General features: G+C 35.0%; 1 protein-coding gene across 3 annotated transcripts in view; it reads right to left on the reverse strand.

Moving 5' to 3' along the window:
• Positions 1–10,928: 10,928 nt before the first annotated feature.
• Positions 10,929–22,284, reverse strand: part of LOC142325647 (pre-mRNA-processing factor 39-like) — a 117,143-nt gene continuing 105,787 nt past the window's right edge. For 2 of the 3 annotated variants that reach the window (XM_075367672.1, XM_075367670.1), the window contains exons 18-20: positions 19,660–19,844; positions 15,781–15,867; positions 10,929–11,726 (exon numbers count right to left, since the gene is read on the reverse strand). In XM_075367672.1, the coding sequence (XP_075223787.1) occupies positions 11,342–11,726; positions 15,781–15,867; positions 19,660–19,844 (657 nt within the window). In that variant the 3' untranslated portion in view covers positions 10,929–11,341. The remainder of the gene's footprint in view (positions 11,727–15,780; positions 15,868–19,659; positions 19,845–22,284) is intronic. The other variant, XM_075367671.1, reaches the window with a different exon arrangement.

A 22,284-nucleotide genomic window follows, 5' to 3' on the forward strand; every position in this document is an offset into this window, starting at 1 on the left:
AAAACTCCTAAAGGAAGGATCAGTTTAAATTATATTTTATTTTACTGTATTTATATGGTCAATTGATCATTCATTATCTTGTAGAGGAATCCTACACAATTAGCAATGATATATGTACCAGAGAAGCACGTGCTACGATTCTATTTGTATTTAAGGTTAAGATGGTTAGAGTCCTTGTAAATAATTATTGGACAGTCTTTATCTGCAAAGAAGGTAACAAACAATAAATTATTCAAAATTTCAAGGCGGATATTAATAAACAAAAGCAAAGAACAATTTACAAATAGTATCAAAATATGAAATTTCAACAGCCTTTTTATGGTCAGCCAGGTATAACTAACTGATAGCAGCTCCTCTGATACCATCGCTACTAAGTTTTTCAAAACTAAAAAAAAAAAAAATTTGAAACTAAAATGCTTTACAGAGACCATAAAATTAATCTTTTTATTATCCAAAATGGCTGTTTTTCTTAAAATAATGGTGTTGGCAAGTTTGTTTGGAGAGATGTTAAAAAAATATTTTTCATTCGCTTGTGAATTGTAATTATAATATGTACAAACCCATTTCTATTTCCATCTTGCATAGACATACCATAATTACTAATAGTGTAAGTAATATTCTCATTAATGATATTAAGCATTTCCCTTGCTAATAATTTAAAATTTTGGGCATCTTTTTGGCCGGTAAATATTAATGGGATATCCAAATTAATTTTATTTATAATAAGGCACTTTGGAAGTGACTTAATCAGTAGATAAGTCGGCATAATTATTGAATATTTATTATGACAACATGTATTCCCTTTTCTAGTGTAATGTCACCTTGAATATAGATAAGTACATTAAAAATATAAGTCGCAAGTGTTTTTTTTATTTCCTACATAAAAGAAAAAAAATTACTTCAAAATCCAGCTAGCTATTACATTAGGGTAATTTGCGTATTCTCAAAAAGAAATTATTAATCCAAGATTAATATTATAAAAATATAGATCCAGCGGTAGGCTTTATTCTATACTTAAAATGATGGGAAAGACATTATTTAAAATCTGTCATCATAACCGATCATTTAGTTTTTTCAAAAGTTTTTCACCGAGTAATGTATTTGTACTTCAAAACGAATATTATGAAACGCTGTTTACTTTTAGAAAATATTTTTTTATTCTAACGGTTTGCAAGAGTCATACTAATGTGGTTATGGCAACAACCGATCATAAGTGTGGCCGATTGTGGAAGTGACCATATTTGGTCACAGTATGGATGTCATTGAGGTAGCTATTGACTTTGACCGCTATTGGTCGGTCACCTTGTTTACATTGCTTGTTATTGTACGGTATATATTTCTAAGTTGTATTTATTGTTGTGTTGTGATAAGTAAAATAGTTTATTTCTCTAAAGTGTGCACCTGATTCTGAAATGAGTGATCTAGGAAAAAAGGTAGGTTCAAGCAGGTGAAACCTGAGGAAAGGCTCGGTGGCTCCTTTTCCTTTTCTGGGGAGGACGAGTCACAGGCTGGCCCTTCAGCATGAACTTGTAAGCAGGACTTGATAAGTGAAGTCTATCGGGAGGGCTGGAGGTTCAGTGCCTCTAGTAAGAGAATTTCAAGGACAATATAAACCATTACAATACCTTCAGAATCCTAGGAGTATTCTGTTTTGTGCGGACCAGGGTTATTCCTAAATTACATGAATTCAAGGGAAGGTTATGAAAAGTTAGCCACAAACCCAGTGGACATCAAGGAGACTCTGTCCCTGTTCCACAACAGCGCAATATTGAAGGAGAAATGGGAGACCAGTCGGTCCTGAAAGAAGCTGGAGATGCTTTTCGTAAATCTTAAGGAAAGAGTAACAGAGAAAACAAGCAAAGAAATTAAGGATGAATTCCAGGTCATCTTATGTCAGAAGAGGTTGAACCTGAAAATTCTTAATATATAAGGGAAACAAGAAAGGGGTTATTTGTCATCGCTGATGACAAAGAGTCGGCAAAAGTTATCTCTGACTCGCTCGAGGTCGTTAAATTCGACATGAAAGTCATCCCTAAGAGGAAGAGTCATCGTTTATGACTTCAATCAGGGTTTGTTAGAGGAGGAGTTAATGACTCAGGAGAGCAAATGACAAAGCAGCCTTTAAGGCTGAATTTTGATTGTTATTTAAAGCAGGTAGTGCGAGGCGGAACGTTACCACAGTGAGGCGAGTTGGCGCACAGTGAGGCATTGAGGCGAGTATTGATCTCTTGAACCACTTCATTGCTGAGGGCAAGTTGTTTATTGATTTTTCTTCATGTAAGGTCTTTTTGGTATTTAGATCTTCAGCAATGCTTCAAATGCTGCTAGTATTGACAGTGTTGTAGAAGTCTTCAAAAGGATCACAAGCACTCTGTGAATAGTTAAGAGTGTGGCTGCTATTTGAGAGCTGTTGAGATGTATTACATTCAAAATAGAGATTCATTATCATTAGATGGTTATAATTGGACAATTAAATGTACAAGGTGCTTTTATCGTTCAGATTGAGCTTGGCGAGATTGCTTTACAGAGAGAGTTGGATGTTATTATGTTGTGTCCAGTGAACTGCCAGGATTTTCTTGTTGGAAGAGATTGTGGCTCTGATAGTATGTGTGCAGAAGGAAACTTGATTGTGTCTCAATTCAACAGCTCTCAGATAATCATGTTGTCTATTTGGATCTATATGTTGCAAGTTCATATTTTCAGTTTAGAGATCCTGCTGATTGTCATCTTGAGGTTTGGGTAAAACCCAATCTCTGGTACTAGTCCATCCTTATTGGTGCAGATGTGTACACTAAGTCGCTATTTTGGCATAGTGGTTCACTGATGATGATGAATTAATTGGGCTTTTTAGCCCAATATGGTCTACAGGTAATGTACCTGGTGAGTTGCCCACTTATGTAGGTATGGTAGATGGGCATCAGATGTTTGGTGGAACGAACATCAACATTACCGTCGGTAGGTTTATCCTTCTTTCTTTCTTTTATCCTGTTTAGCCTCCGGTAACTACCTTTCAGATAATATTTCAGCGGATGATATGTACGAGTGTAAATGAAGTGTAGTCTTGTACAGTCTCAGTTTGACCGTTCCTGAGATGTGAGGTTAATTGAAACCCAACCACCAACGAACACCGGTATCCACGATCTAGTATTCAAATCCGTGTAAAAATAACTGACTTTACTAGGACTTGAACGCTTGAACTCTCGACTTCCAAATCAGCTGATTTCGAAAGACGCGTTCACCACTAGACCAACCCGGTGGGTGGTAGGTTCATCCTAGCCAATGTTTTTGTAACTAGAAGCTGGTTGATTATTGCTCAAGTGATCGATCGATTGTCTATGAAATTGTTGGTGGCTTGAATGAACGCTACCGATTAACGTTCAGGCTCAGCAGGGTCGTTTCCTGTTCAGGTATGCGGCTTTTTCCCAGTAGTTCCAATCAAGAGAGGCTTACACTATGGTGGAGTAGGGAATTGTCAGCCTTAAAGAGGGCGGTCTGCCATTTACGGACAGCGTCTCACGGGTGAGGGTAATCTGGAACGGCGGGCGGTCCTTGTTGCTGAATTTAGAGATCGAAGATCTCAATATTTCCAAAAACTACGGACTGCGAAGAGAAATTCCTGGCGTTCCTTTGTGCATGAGCAGGCAAACTAGAATACCTGGGGAGTAGTATATAGTCTTGGAACATAAAAGACGAAAGGAGGTTCTTCTGACCGCTGTTTCGACCAGGTTTGGTGTAATTTCAGACACGTCTGAAATTTTACACAGATTACTTGACGATTTGCTGCCCGATGACTGTGAAGCTGGAGAGACCGTCTGCGTGTGCGGTGTGAGGTCGCTCAGTTACGCGAGGGTGCAATATCCTTGGAGATTTCTGAGGCCGAGGTGTGTCAAGCTATTTGCAGTTTAGGTAGGGGTAAGACCCCAACCTTTGATGGAATAACGGCGGAGATTCTTGTTCGCTCGGTTGGGGTGAGTGATCACACGAATTTTCAATAAACTGTTGTTGTTAATAGGATACCTCCCTGTGAGTTGGAAGAAGGGGATTGTAAAATTGTTGTATAAAGGTGGTGACAAAGATCCCTTTGTTAGTTCGTCGTATAGGCCCTTGACGTTACTACCGGTGATTGGTAAAGTCTTTGAAAAGGTTCTGTACCTGTGTACAAACGAGAGGATGACCTCGCAAGATTTACTGATGAGAGAATCAGTACGGTTTTGGTCCCAGAAAGGGTACTGAGGATGCCATACTTCGTGTGATGAGTGTAGTAATGAGGAATATGTCCTGGTTATTTTCCGGGACATTTAATAATCTACGGTGGACCTCTGCAAACTCCAGAAGAGAGAATGAGTGAACTGCAGGTTATGCAAATTTACTTCAGTCATCGGGATGTGTTGGTCCGCAAGGGTAGCCATGAGGTTGGCAAGACGCTGTCCCCAGGGCTGTGCGTTAGGTTCTTTGTTGCAAGTGGTGGAGTTTGATTCTCTCCTACGACTGAGATAGCCCAGCAGATGTTGTATTGTGGCTTATCTTGACGATGGGCTTCTGCTGGTCAAAGGATGGTTGAACTTTTGAACCGCTCTAAGCTTGCAGCCTACTTGAGCTATGGGGTCATCAACATAAGATTACGTTTAGCCTGGAGAAGACCACGATGATGCTACTTAAAGGCAGTTTGGCATCGAGTCGGCAAGTACGTGTTTCGATGTCAGGCCAGCGTATCAAGTGTGTTCAGGTTCAAAAGTACCTCGGGGTGTTTCTTGATGAGAAATTCCAATTTAAGAAACATCTTTAATACGTTGCGGGGAAGGCATGTAGTGCCTTCTTTGGAATATGACGGTCAATCCTGATTGGGGTCTTAACTTCAAGACCATCAGTATTCTGTATAAGGGCGTGTGCCAAGCTATTATGCTATATGCGGCGCCTGTTTGGGCGAATGGGCTAAAATTCAAAAGCTATCGGGATGTATTAGTAAGGGCTCAACGCCTTATATTGTAAACGGTAACAGGTGCTTACGTATGATTTCACGGGAGTCGATCTTGGTGATTGCAGGCGTGAAACCGATAATTTCATTGCGTCTGAGAAGCCACAACGTTATGTTGCTAAGAAGTTGCGCGAGTTGACTTCAGAGAAAGTGCGGGAAATTGAACATGGCACTGCTTTGTGGCAGACCAGATAAGATGAAACAGAGAGCGAGCGTTACACGCATGATCTCTTTCCAGATTTTCGTTTGCGGGGCTCATCTTGGGTACCCCTAACAAGTTTCTTTCTGGGCATGGTGCTTTCAGGGACAGCCTGGTGGACGGTACGTGTCCACAATGTGGACAGTTGGAAAGATACCCATCATTTTTTAGCCCAACATGGTCGGTAGTTATATAATGTACCTGATGAGTTGCCAATCTACGTAGGTATGGTAGATGGGCTTCAGCTTTTCGGTGGAACAAGAATGTCAGTGCCACTGCTGAGTGTCTAGTTCCTGGTAGTTCCGATTAAGAGAGGCTCGCTCCATGGTGGACCAGGACATTGGCTGTTATTAAACAGGCTGTCTGTCGTTCACGGAGAGCATTTCAGTGTGAGTGATCCGGAACGGCGGGCGGGACCATGTTGGCGAATATAGAGATCTTTGATCTCTATACTTTCAGAGTTTGGACAGTGAAGAGGGATTCCTGGCGTTCCTTTGTGCACCACAAACAGGGTAACAAGGATCCCGAACGAGTTTTGTATAAGGTCTTGGGACACAAACAACATTCTTCTGTTCGCTCTCTCGATCCGGCTCGGCGTAATTTCAGACAGTCTGAAATTTTGCACAGATTAATTGATGATTTACTGACCGATGATACTGCGGTAGGCGAGACCGCGTCCATCAGCGGGTGACGCTGCTCAGTCTCCTTCGAGATTACAGATGCCGAAGTGCGTCAAGCTATATGTAATCTAGCTAGAGGTAAAGCTCCTGGCTTTGATGGGATAACGGCGGAACTTTTTGTTCGCTCGGTAGCAATAAGTGTGAGAATTATCACACGAGGTTTTAATAAATTCTTGTTTGAAGTATACTTCCCGGTGTGTAGGAAGAAGGGGATGGTGAAATTATTGTTTAAAGGTGGCGATAAGAATATCGCTGTTAATTTGTCATATAGGACCTTGACATTACTGTTGGTTACTGGTAAGGTTTTTGAACACGTTCTGTACCATCATATAAATGAGGTTGACCTTGAGCAGTTTACTAATGGATAATCAGTAAAAGTTTCATCCAGGAAAGGGTACTGAGGACACCATTACTGCCTGTGATGAATTTGGTAATCTCCATTTGGGAGGAATTCGTCCTAGGAATTGTCCTGGGCATATTTAATAACTTACTGTGGTCTTCTGTTATATATCAATTACAGAAGAGATTGTACTGTGAGTGAGTTACAAGTTATGCAAAGTTACTTCACTCATCGGGATGTGCAGCCATGAAGTGGAGAAAGGCACTGTCCAGGGTTGTCTGCAGGGCAGTGTGTGGTGGGGTTTGATTGTTTTCTGTGGCTGAGGTTGCACAGTGGATGTGACATCATAGCTTATACTGACGGTGGGCTCCTGCTGGTCAGAGGTGGGTTGAATTCTGAGCCACTCAAACACGCAGGATACTTGAGCTACAAGGTCATCAGAATGACCTGGAGAAATCCACGATGATAGTCCTCAACGGCTGTTTGGCTGTGAGTCCACGCATTGATGTCAGACTAATATATTAGATATGTTCAGGTTCAGAAGTACCTTGGAGTGGTCCTTGATCAGAAACTGCAGTTTAAAAAACACCTTCAGTACGTCACAGGTAAGGCCTATAATGCCTTCTTCAGAATTCGAAATATGGTCAATCTTAATTGGGGGTCTTAATTTTATGACTATGAGTATCTTGTATAAAGGCATCTGTGAGACAATTTTGCTATATGCAGTGTCTGTTTGGGTGGATAGGCTAAAATTTAAAAGCTATTGGAATATTTTGTTATGGGCTCAACACCTCATATTGCTAATGGTAATGATCAGCAAGATCGCAGGCGCGAAACAGATTGCCTCTCAGATGCAATCAAAGTCTATCTGTTTCGTTATGTTGCTAAGCAGGCAGGTGAATTGACTTTGGAGAAAATAAAGGACATAGAACAGAGTATGGGTGTTATACACATGATCTTTTCTTTAGTGTTATTGATTTGTGGGACGCCTCTGGGGTACACCTGAACAAGAACGTGACGCAATTTATTTCAGGGCACGGCGCTTTTTGGGATAGAATACAGAAATTTGGCCTGGTGTACTCTGGTATGTATCCACAATGCGGATTATGGTATGATGCTTATCATGTTATATATAAAAGTGCTAGGTATGATAATGTGCACAGAGACTATTTATCAGCTTGATAGTATGCAAGTTTTATTGCATATCAGGTGAAAGAAAGGACTGCTAAAGGGGTGAGATGTTCCACATGCTTTCCTTCTTTGTGTTTATGTTTGGTTTTATTGTTATTTTGTTTTACGGTTTACTAAGCTGTTGATATTTTTGTTTTTGTTTGGTTATAGATTTGTTTATTTTTCGTTGTTGTGTTTTTTGTTACAGTTATGTTACATAATTTATTGTTTTTGTGTTGTGTTTTATGATTCGTTGTGCGTTGAATTCATTTTTACCTTTCGAGTAGGTAGAGTTCAGTTCTTTTGTTCTTAGTCATTCAGTTTTGTTTGAGATTTGGCTATATGCATTTTGTTTGGAGTGTTACTATGGGAATGTTCCGTGTGGCATTTGCATCGATGGCATCTTGGCTGAGGCAAGACTTAAAGATGTCAGCACCGAAGTACTGATGACGTCTGGTATAGTCCATAAGGGCTTGGTACAGAGAGGGTGGCGTGGCAACCAAAACTGTCACATGGTGATTGTCTTCCCCTACGGGGTCAGGATGTTGTGTACTTATCTAAACACACAGTGAAATGTATATTTTATTTTACGAACACTATTCTTTAAATTGCATATATCAAGGAGTTGACACACTAACATAACTTCTAAAAATCATCACGATTTCATCGTTTGTATCCGATTGATGTCAAGTCACACACTGGTCGTTCACCATGCGTGCTGTGCTATACAAATATATATTAACATTGGCTGCTGTAACTACTTATTTGGCACACTATGAGCATAGTCAATACCTTTTTTACATTACATAACTTAGTTATATATAGCGTACCGCATCATGGTCTTAGCTATGATTGCAATAGTGTGTTTTTATTTTAATTCTTATAATGCTGGGTTGCTATGTTCATCTATGTCATTATTATGTTTATACTCTTAATTGTCATGATTGTTTGCAGTGTGCAAGGTGGTTAGATATGTTCTGATGAATCAACTGGTCGGTTGTATTTTTTATATATTTAGAAGTACACTTCCCTAATTCTGATATGATGTCTAAACTTCATGAACGTTTATATTTTAATTACCTTCTTCTCAATATCTAGATTTAAGAATCATTATTTGGTTCACGTATTTGAACCAATTTTCCAAATAAATAAAAAAATTGTGGTGTAAACACATTCACAAATTTCAAAATGGTGACCACCAACATTATTACTTTTATATCTCTGAAACCTAAAGAAAATTTGCCTAAAAGACACAATCTACTCGTATTAAAAAATTGGGTAGCTGTTATAAGAAAAAAGATGAAGAAAGAAAGCTCTAATTAAGAAAAGAGTGTAGCTTTGTTTTCCAATTTGTGTACAGAACAGCACAAGAATTAAAGATAAATTTGAGAAAGGAGTAACTATCCGAGGAGGCAAAAATAAGTTTGCTGAGAAAAGAAACTGTAATTGAATTTCTCCAATTAATCACTAAGAAAGTAATTCTTCTGTTGAAAAATAAGTAATTTTTTTAAATAACGGTAATGAAATTTGTCAGAAATGAGTAAAAAGGAATTAAACATTAAAATAAGTGAACATAATATAACAGGAAATTATAATGGATGGATGAAGTAAGGTTACATACAAAAAATAACACGGTAGATTTATAATCTTTTAAATATTTGGGTGGAATATAGAAGTGCTTTTTTATGATAGTGAAACAGTCTGAAAAACAATATTTAAAAGTGGTCAAACAGAAGGACATTGAAAATTAGGTGGGTTGATAAAAGTTGAAGTGAAGATGTTTTAAAATGAATAGGAGTAAAGAAATTTGAAGAAATTGAGTAAAGAAATGAACAAGGTGGATGTGCAATTTATAAGACTACAATTGGGAAATTTATTAGTCAATGAGGGCAAGAAAGGGATATGTAGAAAATAAAACTGTAAACGGTGATTGAAGATCAGCATACAACAAAGAAATGTGGAATACATTAAAGCAGTAAACAGACTAATTAATAGCCAAAACAACCTTACATCTATCTAACTATTCTGAATTGTACTATTTTACAAGATGGTGAGAATAATAATGTTTTTAAATGATGAATTATCCAGTTGTTGGATTGAACATACAGTTTATTTTAAATTGGTTATAAAGATCTCCAAGTTTAACTGTTTTTCAGACTGTTTGAAAGTTGTAGTTCAGAAAGTTTGCGGACTGATACAGAGATACCAGTAGTAGGTCCAAATGGTGATTTGTAGTTTATGTAATATCCGTTAAATGGCACACTAAACAGTTTCCAACATGTCTTCTCAGTTATTTAATTGTTGTGGTTAAGAGGTAGTAGATGAGTGTTGTTTTTTTTGTGAAAAATGGATAAAATTGAAATTCCGAGCAGTAATAAAATATTTTGTTGTGAAAGGTTTAAACCCGGCAGATATAAAAAAAGGAGTTTTTCCACGGTAAACAAGTGGAAACTGAATTCAAACGCAGTCGAACCTCCATCTTTGATGATGAGCATTCAGGACGCCATGCAACCACCATGACCAATGAAAAAATCATAAAAATCCACAATGCGGTATTAAAACATCGACGACTGAAGATACGCGAGCTTACAAAAATATCAGCAGACCTTATTCATAACATCTTACATCTTACATGAGCATTTGGATATGAGAAAGCTATCGGCGTGATGGGTGTGTTTTTTAACGGTTGACCAGAAATGTACTCGAATGAACATTTCTCAGCAGCGTTTGGACACGTTCAACAATAACTAAACTGAATTTTTGCGTCGTTTCATTACTGCTGTTGAAATGTGGATGCATTATTACAGCCTTGATACAACACAACAGTCCAAACAGTGGGTCGAAACTGAAATTTTCATGATATATATTCACTTCATGATATATAATCATGAAATGTTATTTCAGATTATATATTAGATACCTGGCTGCTCTGCTGTAAAATAATAAACTACTGAAAACTGAAATGTTCAGTTTTAAAATAGCCATTCTTTTGTTTTATTTAAAAGGCTTAACTTATTCCTGAGGAAAATCTTAATTGAATTAATCAAGTATACAAACTAACGACTGGAATACCTGCTCAGTTATTCACAGAAGTACTTTCTGAACCGGATGGTAAGGTTTGATTGGTAACAATGCTCTTAGATCCTTGCAAATTTCTTTTTAAATTCAATTACTGCTCTTAAAGATACAAACAGACAGAATAATAAATTTAAATAGAAAGGCTGGAACTGAGGCTGTCAGAGTTCCAAACAGGTCAAGTGTTGCTTGCCAAATAATTATATGAATTTATAGCTTTTTTCACACTATTGAAGTACTAAAATTCAGCAAGAATTTTATTTATTATCAACAAGATAAGTGTAAGTATTCAATTTTTTAAGAAGGCTAACTATATTTAATGAACTAAACCCACATGCAACGCTGAAGAGCAAACTGCATGAACCGTTTAATAGTGATTCATTCATGTTGTAGAGATAGGCACAAAACTTTCTCACAGTCCTTCCTCAATTGCTCAATTTTACGGTAGTTATTCTCTGTTAAAAGGGTTGTAATATGTAACATCAACTCTATAAAACAGAAGTACTTTATTTGAAAAACATCTTCAGTTTAACATAAAAATTAAAAGCAATTTTTTAACCTTTCTTTAATAAAAATCACAACTTACAGAAACATAAATTAAAACTGAAAAAATAACATTTGACACAGACTACATCTATATCTAAAAAAAGTACTTTTCTCACATATACATGCGATATAAAAATTAAAATTGATCAAAAAACAAATTTGTAATATAAATGATTTATAATTTTCATCATAACACAAAACAATATAACTACAAGAACTGTATATGCAGAAAGTGCAGATGGTTTTGTGTTAAATTATATGAATGATATACTTGCAAATGCACATGCAAGTATTTGCAAGCTTCAGTTCGCATTAAAATTTTTTCCCAAAGTTGTAAAACATGGACTCATAAATGATCAGTAATAATTGTAGTTGCCCCATCCCTGGTTGTAGCCACCACCATAACCGGCTTGCGAGTAACTCCAGTTCTGATAATTAGGGTAATTTGGATCCGACTGGTTGTACGGTCCTTGTCCATAAGGTGGCTGTGTGGCATATGGAGGCTGTTGTTGTGGAGGATAACCTCCTTGGCCACTACCACCCTGATAGCCACCTGGACCTGGTGGGGCTTGCTGTGGATATGGTTGTGTGCTGTAATTCTGAGGATACGGACCAGGAGCAGCTGTTGATGATGACATTGAAGACGGTTGTGATGCTTGTGATGATGTTTGTGCAGTCGACTGACTACTGTGTTGGTTAGATTCTTGTTTACTTTTCTTGCTTTCCTCAGACTTTAATCTGCTAACAAGAAAGCATAATCCATTTTAAACATACTAAAACCCTTTCAAGGTCAGATATTTTTCATCATTTTACTTAAATTTTATAAAGTACTCGGTAAAAATTTTTAAATAGTACCACTTTCTAATAGAAAATCGGTTATTTAACAAAACATTAAAATTTATAATTTTGTACGACCGCTTTGAAATTAGCCAAAAATATCGGTTAAATCCTTTATCAAATTTTTGAAAGAAGCAAAAGCAAAATAAACCCTCTTTCATTTCATTCATAGTAGATTAATGACACAAGTGAAATTTAGAAGCGAAATTAATTTTCTTAATATGTGTAAAATCGTATTTTTAAGTAATTTTTCATGTTTTTAAGGTAACCGTATTAAAATTCCAAAGAAGCAAATTCACTAGTTCAACACTGTGAATTAATAATATTCTGTTCTATAGGAAAGCGTATCCTCATCTGACAATGTTTATAAATAAGCATTATTTTTGTTTATTTTATTTTTAAAAAAACCAACATTTTAGAGAAAAATTTTTAATACAAAACGTAATTTTTTATTTTTCTATGAAATTAGTGAATATCAAAGCGCTACAATTTAAAATAATTAAATCTACTAATTCTCTTCTGCATCAGACTGATAATATCAGGAATATCTGTAGCCGACAGGCTTTAGAGGAAGTTAATTTAATTTTAATTACAAAGTTATATATAAATCACATTTTTCTTTTTAAATGTTAATCTATTCCGGTAGAGATTAAAAACATCCAGGTGACGGTGATCATCCTCTTTTTAGTTTTAGTTCATATTTTTCAACATTTTCCAAATCATGTTTTTAAGAATACCACCTGATGCGGGATCAGAACCACCCCCGGAAGAAAAAACCCGATCGATCTAAAAAAAACAACAAAGCACAAACAGAAGATAAAAAACACTCTTCTGCATAAAAGCATATGAATAAAGCGTTGTAAAGAAATTACACCGGATCTGCGAGGAGATATGAAAGACAGAGAAGATACCAGATGACTGGAAATGTGTGCTCAACTGCCTGCTGCACAAGAAAAGAAAATCAAATGGACATCAACAACTATCGAGGAATGTTACTATGGAGGACAGATCCTGCACGGAACAAACATTCAGCCTCAAAAATATTTGAGACTTCGAGCACTAAGATGCACCAACATACACAGTTACATCTGTGGATTTCAGAAAAGCATACGACTCCATTGACAATCCCCATTAAAACACTAAAAGAGTTCGGCATTGGGAGAAAAACAAGGACTCTAATCAAACAAACCTAACCAACACCGCCTCCAAAGTTTGAAATAAAAACAGGAGTGAGATAAGATGAAGGGGGTTTATCGCCCATTTTATTCAATCTAATTCTGGAAAAAATAATTTTTTTTCCACGTACCAAATGAAGTAATAATATCAGTGTCCAGACACACTATTACTATAATAAACAATTAAAAATTAACTTAAAATATAAAATGCCTATGCTAAATGCAAAAAAAAACCCAATACAACATTAAAATCGAACATAAAATAATAAAATTGCCATCTGGCACACAACAAACGGTATAAATGGACAAACACATAAGTTACAATCAAATATTTGAATATAGATACACGGCCTTAAAAAATAGGATGACATTTGATAACAGTCAAATCGACATAGATACAAACAGGTGGATTGGTCCAAGTCATGAGATGTCCATCCATGAATGCCCGATTCACAAACAGAAAATAACTTCCTCTTGTTGGTTACTGGTTATTCCAGAATGAAGAGTCCTACAGTGAGACAATATCCTTAACCAGATGAAGTTTATAGTTGATGGTAGCATTCCATTTGCTTTGCCACTCATCATGAATCACCCTCTTTAGAAAACAGACAGAAGCAACGCATTTAGTGAAAAGAGGTTGGAAACGAGCAACCTTATTAAAAAGTAATAACATAGAAACAAGAAATGAAAAAAGAAGACATCAAAGGGATGCGATCAGGAAAACGGAAACAACCTGGTAATAGAGTGTTTGGTATTCTCAGATGATATCGCCTTACTAGCACAGAACAAGGAGGAAGTGCAAGTAATGTTCGAGAAATTGCAAGAAACAATAGAAACCGGCCTACAAATCTCTGAAACAGAATAAAAAAACTTTAACGCCAAAAGGAGAAATGTATAAAGACAAAATACAGCAACATCAAAACTTGGATAAGTTTTGACATCAAGGAAAATGGATACAACCCGATAGACAGGAAACAGCAAACATAGAATGCGTTAAAAAATTGGAACAAGCATATCGAATTACGCAAAACAGATATACACAGCATATCCTACAAAGCCAAAATCAGGCATTATAACACAGTCATCGAATCAGAATGGCTGTACGCATAGGAATGCCTAACGTTCAACAAGAAAAAAGAAATTTTTTCTTGTTGAAACCGAGAAACAAGATTACTCAGGAAAATATTAGAGTCAAAGAAAACAGAAGATGGCTCCTGGAAAATACGGATGAACATAGCCTCTTCAAACAGACAGTGACCTTTAAAGACACCGTGCAGAAGATACGCACAAAATTCTATAGACATCTCAAAAGAATGGATGACGAGAGACTGACCAAAATGTTGTTCTACAAGTCTATCGGATGAAAGTCTGTCTTTACCGGCCGGATTTAAGAAACACAGACCTAAAAAAATACAGAAGACATCAAACAAGTTAGAGATGAATTCAGGAAAATAATCAACAGATTTAAGAAAGTCAAAGACAAAGATCTCAAACCGAGTACGGCAAAGAAGTGGACTGACATAAAGAAGAGGAATTCATAGTGAAACGATGAAAAAGCCCAGAGAAATGTTAATTAATATACTGAATAAATTAACACCAAAACACGGTAAAAGAATTGATTTATTTAACCTCCAATCTGTTGGTGACATTATGGTGATGTTATGATTAAATGAGCAAATGAAAATATAAATAATTTTTTTGAGTAGTAAGCTTAAAAATCAGCCGGATATGAATTATGTTATTCTAAAACTTCTAAGTTGTGTTCAAATAGTATGTTTATGAGGTAGCAGATGCTATATTAGAAATGCCTCTCCTCTTTTTGTTCTTGTATGCATTATAATGTTCTGCGAACCTTTTTTTGAAAGATTTGTTGGCTTTACCGATGTATACGCCATTACAATCATTACATTTAATCTTAGAAAATCCATATAAATTTTCTTCATTAGTATCATTATTATCCCTTAATATTTTAAAACGTGCTTATTAGGTTTGTACGTTATCTTATATTTATCTTTATCGTAAACATTAATGATTTTTTTTCTGAATGATCTTATTTGTACAAGTGTAAGTAGGTTCTTTATTATTATTATTAGTCTGCTGTAACATTGTAAAACTATTTTGATGTATGGCTGTTTGCTTTTTATAAATTCTTTTGGCAATTTGATAATCAAAGCCAAAGATGTATGTTGGCATTTTGGAGTAATAAAATACTCTAAACGTTTTCTATTGTTATGCAATTATCAAGGTTTATTGACATAGGTTGGAAGTTGAAACGTATGAGTATTATTTTCATTTACTTTTGTCATAGGCAGCACAATGCCTTATGTTATATTTTTTAAAAAAATTTTTAATCGCTTAATACAATCAAAATAATGTGATGGAAACTACCATACAGGTTTTTTCTCAGGAGTACCTAATTTCTTTTCAGCTTTAAAAGAACTAGATATATCAGAAACTTTAATAATGTTACTAGTTTTTAATTAAAATTAACAATTAAGTTGATATAAGAATTTTTTTCTATGAAAATATATTGTAGCTATGAAATTATGTGAAAAAGAGAAGAGAAATAATGAATAAATAAATTTGTCTCAAACACTGGTATACTTGAAAATTATCTTGACAGTTGTTGAAAATGTCATTCTAATATCAGCCACTTATAACGGATCGGTCATTTTTTTAAAATTATTGATGGAGAAGGAAAGGAAGTTCTGAACTAATAAGTAATATACACCAAATATGGGATTAAAAATATTATTATAATAGTTTGTAAAAATTTTACGTACGTTTTTGATTCTGCTTCCATTAACTTTTTCTTTTTCTCTTTAACAACTTTTATATAACGTTTAAATTCCTCAATGGCTTTCTGAACTCTGAAAACAAAAGATGACCTTCACATCAATAATCATAATAATTTTCAGAAACGGTTTACATTATATTATCGCACAAAATAAACTTTAAGATATTGGAAATTTAAATTTCAGTAGTAAATATTAATAATAATTAGAATGGAACAGAATGTTCAGTAATGCAATCTATTCAGAAGGGATACCACATCATGGATAATTTATTATTTTATAAATTTTCATAATGTCTATTAAGATTTTTCATTGAACATTTTTCACTCTGAAATTTCATTTCACAATGGTATTAAAACCAAAATCTCACAGATCACCTGATAATTATTCTAATAATAGTTATTTTATTATGTGGAAAATCATTTAGCAAAATTAACACCTAAAGAATAATTTTAACAGAGGATGACGAGGTCTGTTCAAGAAATACGTAGACTGTTTGAATGCTCAGGTCCAGTTGGTTCCAGTCAAATCCGCTTGGTGTCACCATGTTTGTACAGATCAGCTGATTACAACACAGTTTTTTGATTACAAACATCATTATTGGTTGCTTAACTACACAGCTGTTTGTGAAGTGTGTTTTTTCATTTGGTGGATTTTAGAATGAACGACTTGAACAAGCAAAGAGTTGCTGTGAAATTTTATTTAAACTCGGAAAATCTGCAGTAAAACTTTTGATATGTTCAAGAAGTTTTAAAGATGGTCATCGGCCGATTGAGGATGATGAGTGTCCTGGACGTCCTTCCATGTCAACTGACGACTCACATGTAGACAAAATAAACACCCTGGTTCAGGGAAATCAAACAGCTTGCTGAAGCTGTCTGAAGTGTGGGATATCAGTAGGATCATGTTACAAGATTATGACTGAAAAATTTAAGATGCACTGCATTGCTACGAAATTTGTTCCACGCCTGATGACAGACGACCAAAAAGCCCATCGCATCCAGGTTTGTCAAGAATTGCTTGAACGTTCAGAAGAAGATGAAAAGTTCTTGTCGAGGATCGTTACAGGTGATGAAACTTGGGTGTATGGTTATGACATCGAAACAAAGGTTCAGTCGTTCCAGTGTGTGGGTGAAACATCTCCCAGACCAAAAAAAGCTCGCCAAGTTCGTTCCAATGTGAAGGTGATGTTGACAGTTTTTTTTTATGCTCAGGGTGTAGTCCACCACGAGCTCCTCCCCCAAGGCTCCACAGTGAACCAGACTTACTACATTGAAGTTCTCAAACTTCTGCGACATGCTATCCGGCGGAAGGCCAGAAATGTGAAATAGTGGCGATTGATTTTTTCACGACAAACTCCGGCCCATCCAACCCTCAGAACTCGTGAGTTTTTGGCCAAACAATCGATCACTGTTCTTCTCCACCCACCCTACTCACCTGACCTCGCCCTTGTGACTTCTTCTTGTTCCCTAAACTCGAACGACCTTTAAAGGAAAGAAGATTTAAGATCACAGAGATTGAGGAAAATACGACGAAAGAACTGAAGAACATCACAAAATAAGCGTTCCAGGACTGTTTCCAAAAGTGGAAACATCGTTGGGATAAGTGTGTGTGTCGGGGAGGAAAGTACTTTGAAGCGGACCCAGTTAAGTAATTTCTAAATAAAGTACATTTTGTTTTATGATGTTAGTCTATGTATTTTTTGAACAGACCTCATGTATATATATATACACTACACATTTGTATCTAGAAGGTAGTAAATTTTTTAATATTATTTTTTATAAATAGTAAAGAGTACATGAACTTTTTATTCACTCAAAAATGTGATTATCAGATACTTAATCCACTCGATGTGGATTTTTAACTTCTGCTCAGTACAGTTTTTCCAAAAGGGTCTCTTTCAAATGCTCTCTGTCAACTTTTTGGTGTTTCAGTGGTGTCCAATTAGGCCCCTTTTTTCCAGCATTTTGGTTCTGGGAACACAAAATTATTTGGGGGGGGGGGGGGACTTGAATCCAAAAAGTACAGACAATGTAAAACTACTTGTACCAACTACAGAAATCTAGTTTCTGTAGTATGTTACAAGTAGCGCCATCTCTCAGACAACCAAGGAACTGCCAATAGTGACCCAAATTTTTTGCAAACAATTGTAACTGGGGATGAAAGCTTGTGCTTCAAGTATGATCCGCAGATGAAGCATCAATCCACTCCTTGCTTGAAAAAGTAGCACAAAGACTGATGAAAGTCAGGCAACAAAAACTTTTAAAAACTATGTTGATTGCATTCTTCGACTCAAATAGCCTGAATCATCATGAATTTGTCCTAACCGGTCAAACTGTGAATTCTAAATTATAATTGGAAGTAATTAAACGCCTGATGCGTCGCATTCATCAAATCCAGCCTGAGTACTGGAATCTGAGCAGTTAGACTTTCTTGCACAACAATGCCCTGGCACACATGGCAACAGTTTTAACACGTTATACTGCAAATCAAATCACTGGCTTATCCCACCCGACTTGGCTCCAGTAGACTATTTTCTGTTCCCAAAACTCAAGTTGAAGATGAGGCCGCTTTTTTGACTACATTCCGGCCATCCGAAAAGGCTTGTACCGAGCACTGGAAGGCGATCCCACAAAGTGATTTCTCCATAGTGTTTGACAGGTTCTACCGGGCTGCAATGAATGTATAACTAGAGAAGAGTTCAATGTAAAGGCTGATGCGAGTTTATCTTTAAATCTGTATTTCTATTTAAATTAGTTCAGGAACTTTTCAGACATACTGTATAGGCATTCCAAAATACCTAATATCTGCATTTACAATCCTGCACAGGCTCTTGGTGCACGATTCCTTGATTATTAAAAAAAAAAACTATTAGTATTACCTGAATTCTTCATTTCTACAGAACTTCTCAAGTTTTCATAAATAAAAGAATATTCCCAAAATTTATTTAATTGAGATGCAGCAATACTTTGAACAAAAACTGTTAATGATGGTGATTCATCTCAGCTGAATTTTGTTTTTTTTTGTCCTGTTTCTTGGACAATAATCATTTAAAAATTAATCTTTGATAAACTTACACGATTATAATAAAGCAACAAATATAAATTTAAATGGAATACATATATTACCTATTAGTTTATCGCTATACCGTAACTTTAAAAAATAAGTTTTAACAGAGGTTGCAAGAATGCAGCAGATAAAATAACATAAATAAGAATAGTGAGAATACTAATAATTATTTTCCACAGAAACCAGTAATATATATCTAATATTAATAAAATCTCTTCCCAGTCAAGATTTACAATATAAAACCTATCACAAAGTTTCTGAGATAGGTTAATTTATAAATAATCAAGGTAATGACACTCGTGGCTATTGCTTTGCTTAATGTTAATTACAAAAGGAGATCCAAAACTCCTATTTTAAAACTGAAAACTTATTTTCAGTTTAGAAAACTTACTTACAGTTTTAATACTTTAATATCAGTTACACTTTATATAACATTTTTATTATTTTTTAATAGTTCATCTGCTTTTTTTTATTATGGTAAAATTATTATTTTTTTTGTATATATCATTAATATTATTGAATAGATAAATCAGCTAAATCTGAAGAACTAGAATATCGTTTCGGCTATTATAATCTTCGTTACTTACTGAGAATGCTACAAAAATCACATCAGCTGTTTAACCAAAACTGATTATAACTTAAAAATATATCCTTGATTAATAATAAACAGTTACAATCCAGATTTTTCAGATCACTTGGCAATATTAATATCTATGAATCTAAAGAATGAGATTTTTACACCCGGTATGATATAAAATATATATATATATATGAAAGTTACTATATGGATTAACTTACAATAAAACACTAGAACCAAAATCTTCAAGGAATTCCACTTTTCTTTGAGCAAACATTAATTTCTGATCAAGATCAGCAGATTCTCTTGTCATAAACTGTTCTATCACTGATAATACTTCAGATTCTTGGACTGACGATCTTTGCATAGCCATATCTATTAACTGCAAGTAAAGGCGAGGATTTTCCTGCAAAAAAAAAAGGAATTGAATTTTTAACTATTTACAAGTAATGTCAACATACAAACATTTTTAGTAGAGCTCTCCACTTTCTTAAAAATATATACTATTCTTTTTAAAAATAACATTACCGATAAAAAATAGTAAAGTAGTTATACTGCTTTTTATAAAAATAGAAAATACTATTTATCGTTCCTAAGATTATAACTTTTCCATGCTCATTTGACTGATATGTATCTTTAGTCATCATTCTGATTTTTTTAAATGCGTAAATGCACAAATTAAAATTAAGAATGCATTCTACAGAGCACCAGTAAACATTTATCTAGCAAAGCAGACACATTAAGATTGTACTTAATAGTAAATTCAGAAATGAATAGACATCTTATAAATGTTAAAGTTAACCACCCCCAGCATAAATTTTGGAGAGATGTTAAACTATTGTTAAGGGTTTGTATATGAACTATAGGAAGTGACCTTTTGCAGAAAGAGTTCAATGCACGATTAGTTCATAAAATAGCAGGAGATATGCAGGTGTCGGTAAAGAAAGAATGGTGTAAATTAAAAACAGTTTCAATAATTGCAATGAAAATGTTATGCAGAAGAACACTAACACTTTTTTATACAGACATCTAAATATCTGCAAGTAGAACATGTATGAATTTAAAAAATTTTAAATAAGGATTACCGTAAAAATTATAGAAGAACAATGTTAAATTGTAGCTTTAAACCGTATTAAAAAAATTAATTTAGAATAAAAAAAAATTTATTGTAACATAAAGGTGATAGAAAAGGTTTCAGGATGAGGTAGATCTGCGATGGATGTATGTTAGCAGCAAGGCAGATCATGGAAAGACAGAGGGATTTTAAGAGGAAATGACTGTGGCATTTTTGAAAGAAGAAAGACCAAAAGAGGGTAAAGTACTTTCGCTATGTTGTTTAATAAGCAATCGTAAATTAATATTTATTATTTATAATATTACACAAGTAGGTAGTATTGAGATTTTTAACGATTCAGAAAGTGTAGCCATGGTGTACATTTTTCCTTTGATTCAACACAGGGTTGTACAGTTAGATAAGTACGGAGTACATCAGTAAAGCAAGAAAATCTTAAATGCTTTTAAATAAGTTTTTACTTTAACAAAAATATTTCTACAGTTTTCTGTTAAGACTAGACATTTTTATTTTGAAAAAATAATGCTCGACAGGTGGGCAATAATACAATCTACACACTGGTGTACTTACACTTTTCTATTACTTGCCGTAACATGACCAGTGTAATGCAACTTCTTGAATTTTCAATTTTAATTCTGCTAACATTTGCAGTTGCTTGATTTACATCTTGCATTTTAGTATATACCAAAGGAAAAGTCACATGGGGACAAATAAAGAGATTTAGCCAGCTAAACTCTCAGATGACCAAAAATGAAATCATTTGAATATTCCATGAGCAGTTTGCAGCTGTTACTGTGAAATTCATAGAATTTTAAGCAATGTTTAATCACTGTAGATGAAACATGGACATAATACTACTTCCCTGAGAACAAGGAAATATCCAAACAATGGATTATGGAAACTGGCTTTTGGGATTCACAAGGAATAATCCTGATCGACTATTTAGAAAAAATTCAATGATTAGTGGATAATTCTTTGCATTATTACTGGACCGTTGGAAAATCAAGTTGCACAACAAATGTCCACAATTGGCCCATAAAAAGTCCATTTCCATTGACAATGTACCTGCTTACTCCTCTCCAGTTGTGGCTGCAAAATTGATAGAAATAGGGTTTCAATTTGTTCCGCATGCCCCCATTCTCCAGATTTGGCTCTTTTGGACTACTATTTGTTCCCCAACATGAAGAAATCGCTGAAAGTAAGGAAATTTTATTCAAATGAGGAGGTGATTGCAGGAAGAATTCTCAGGTTCAAAAGACAGTTGCTTTTATTCAAAATTGGTTACTAGATCGTGGATACCACTGTTCTTTGGTGGTTGGGTTTCAATTAACCACTTGTCTCAGGTATAGTCGGCCTGAGTCTACACAAGACATGACATGAACAAGACATTCACATGATATGAACAAGGAATGCGGCTGGCTACGAGCCCCGAATCCAGAAAGTTGCATGGGATATCTGAAGACTTGCAGAATATCTCTAACTAAATAATAATAATATTGTTCTTTAAATATGTAGTCTGACTAATAAGTATGGATAATTTATGGTATTTCAACAAATATTTATTTTTACATTAAAACAATAGAATACCTTTTTCAAACAATTTATGCACATAAGAGTGAGCTATGTCAAATTTTTTTTTACTTTGATAAATAGTGTAATTTTTTATCCTCGAATCCTCATATAGTGCTTGTTGACAGTATTACACACACAAATACTTATAATTTGAATTCAGTAATTTTGGACGTTGCACTTTCATCCACTTTGCTAATACTTT

The sequence above is a fragment of the Lycorma delicatula genome, chromosome 5 (genome assembly GCF_047948215.1).
Source record: "Lycorma delicatula isolate Av1 chromosome 5, ASM4794821v1, whole genome shotgun sequence".
Lineage (NCBI taxonomy): Eukaryota > Metazoa > Arthropoda > Insecta > Hemiptera > Fulgoridae > Lycorma > Lycorma delicatula.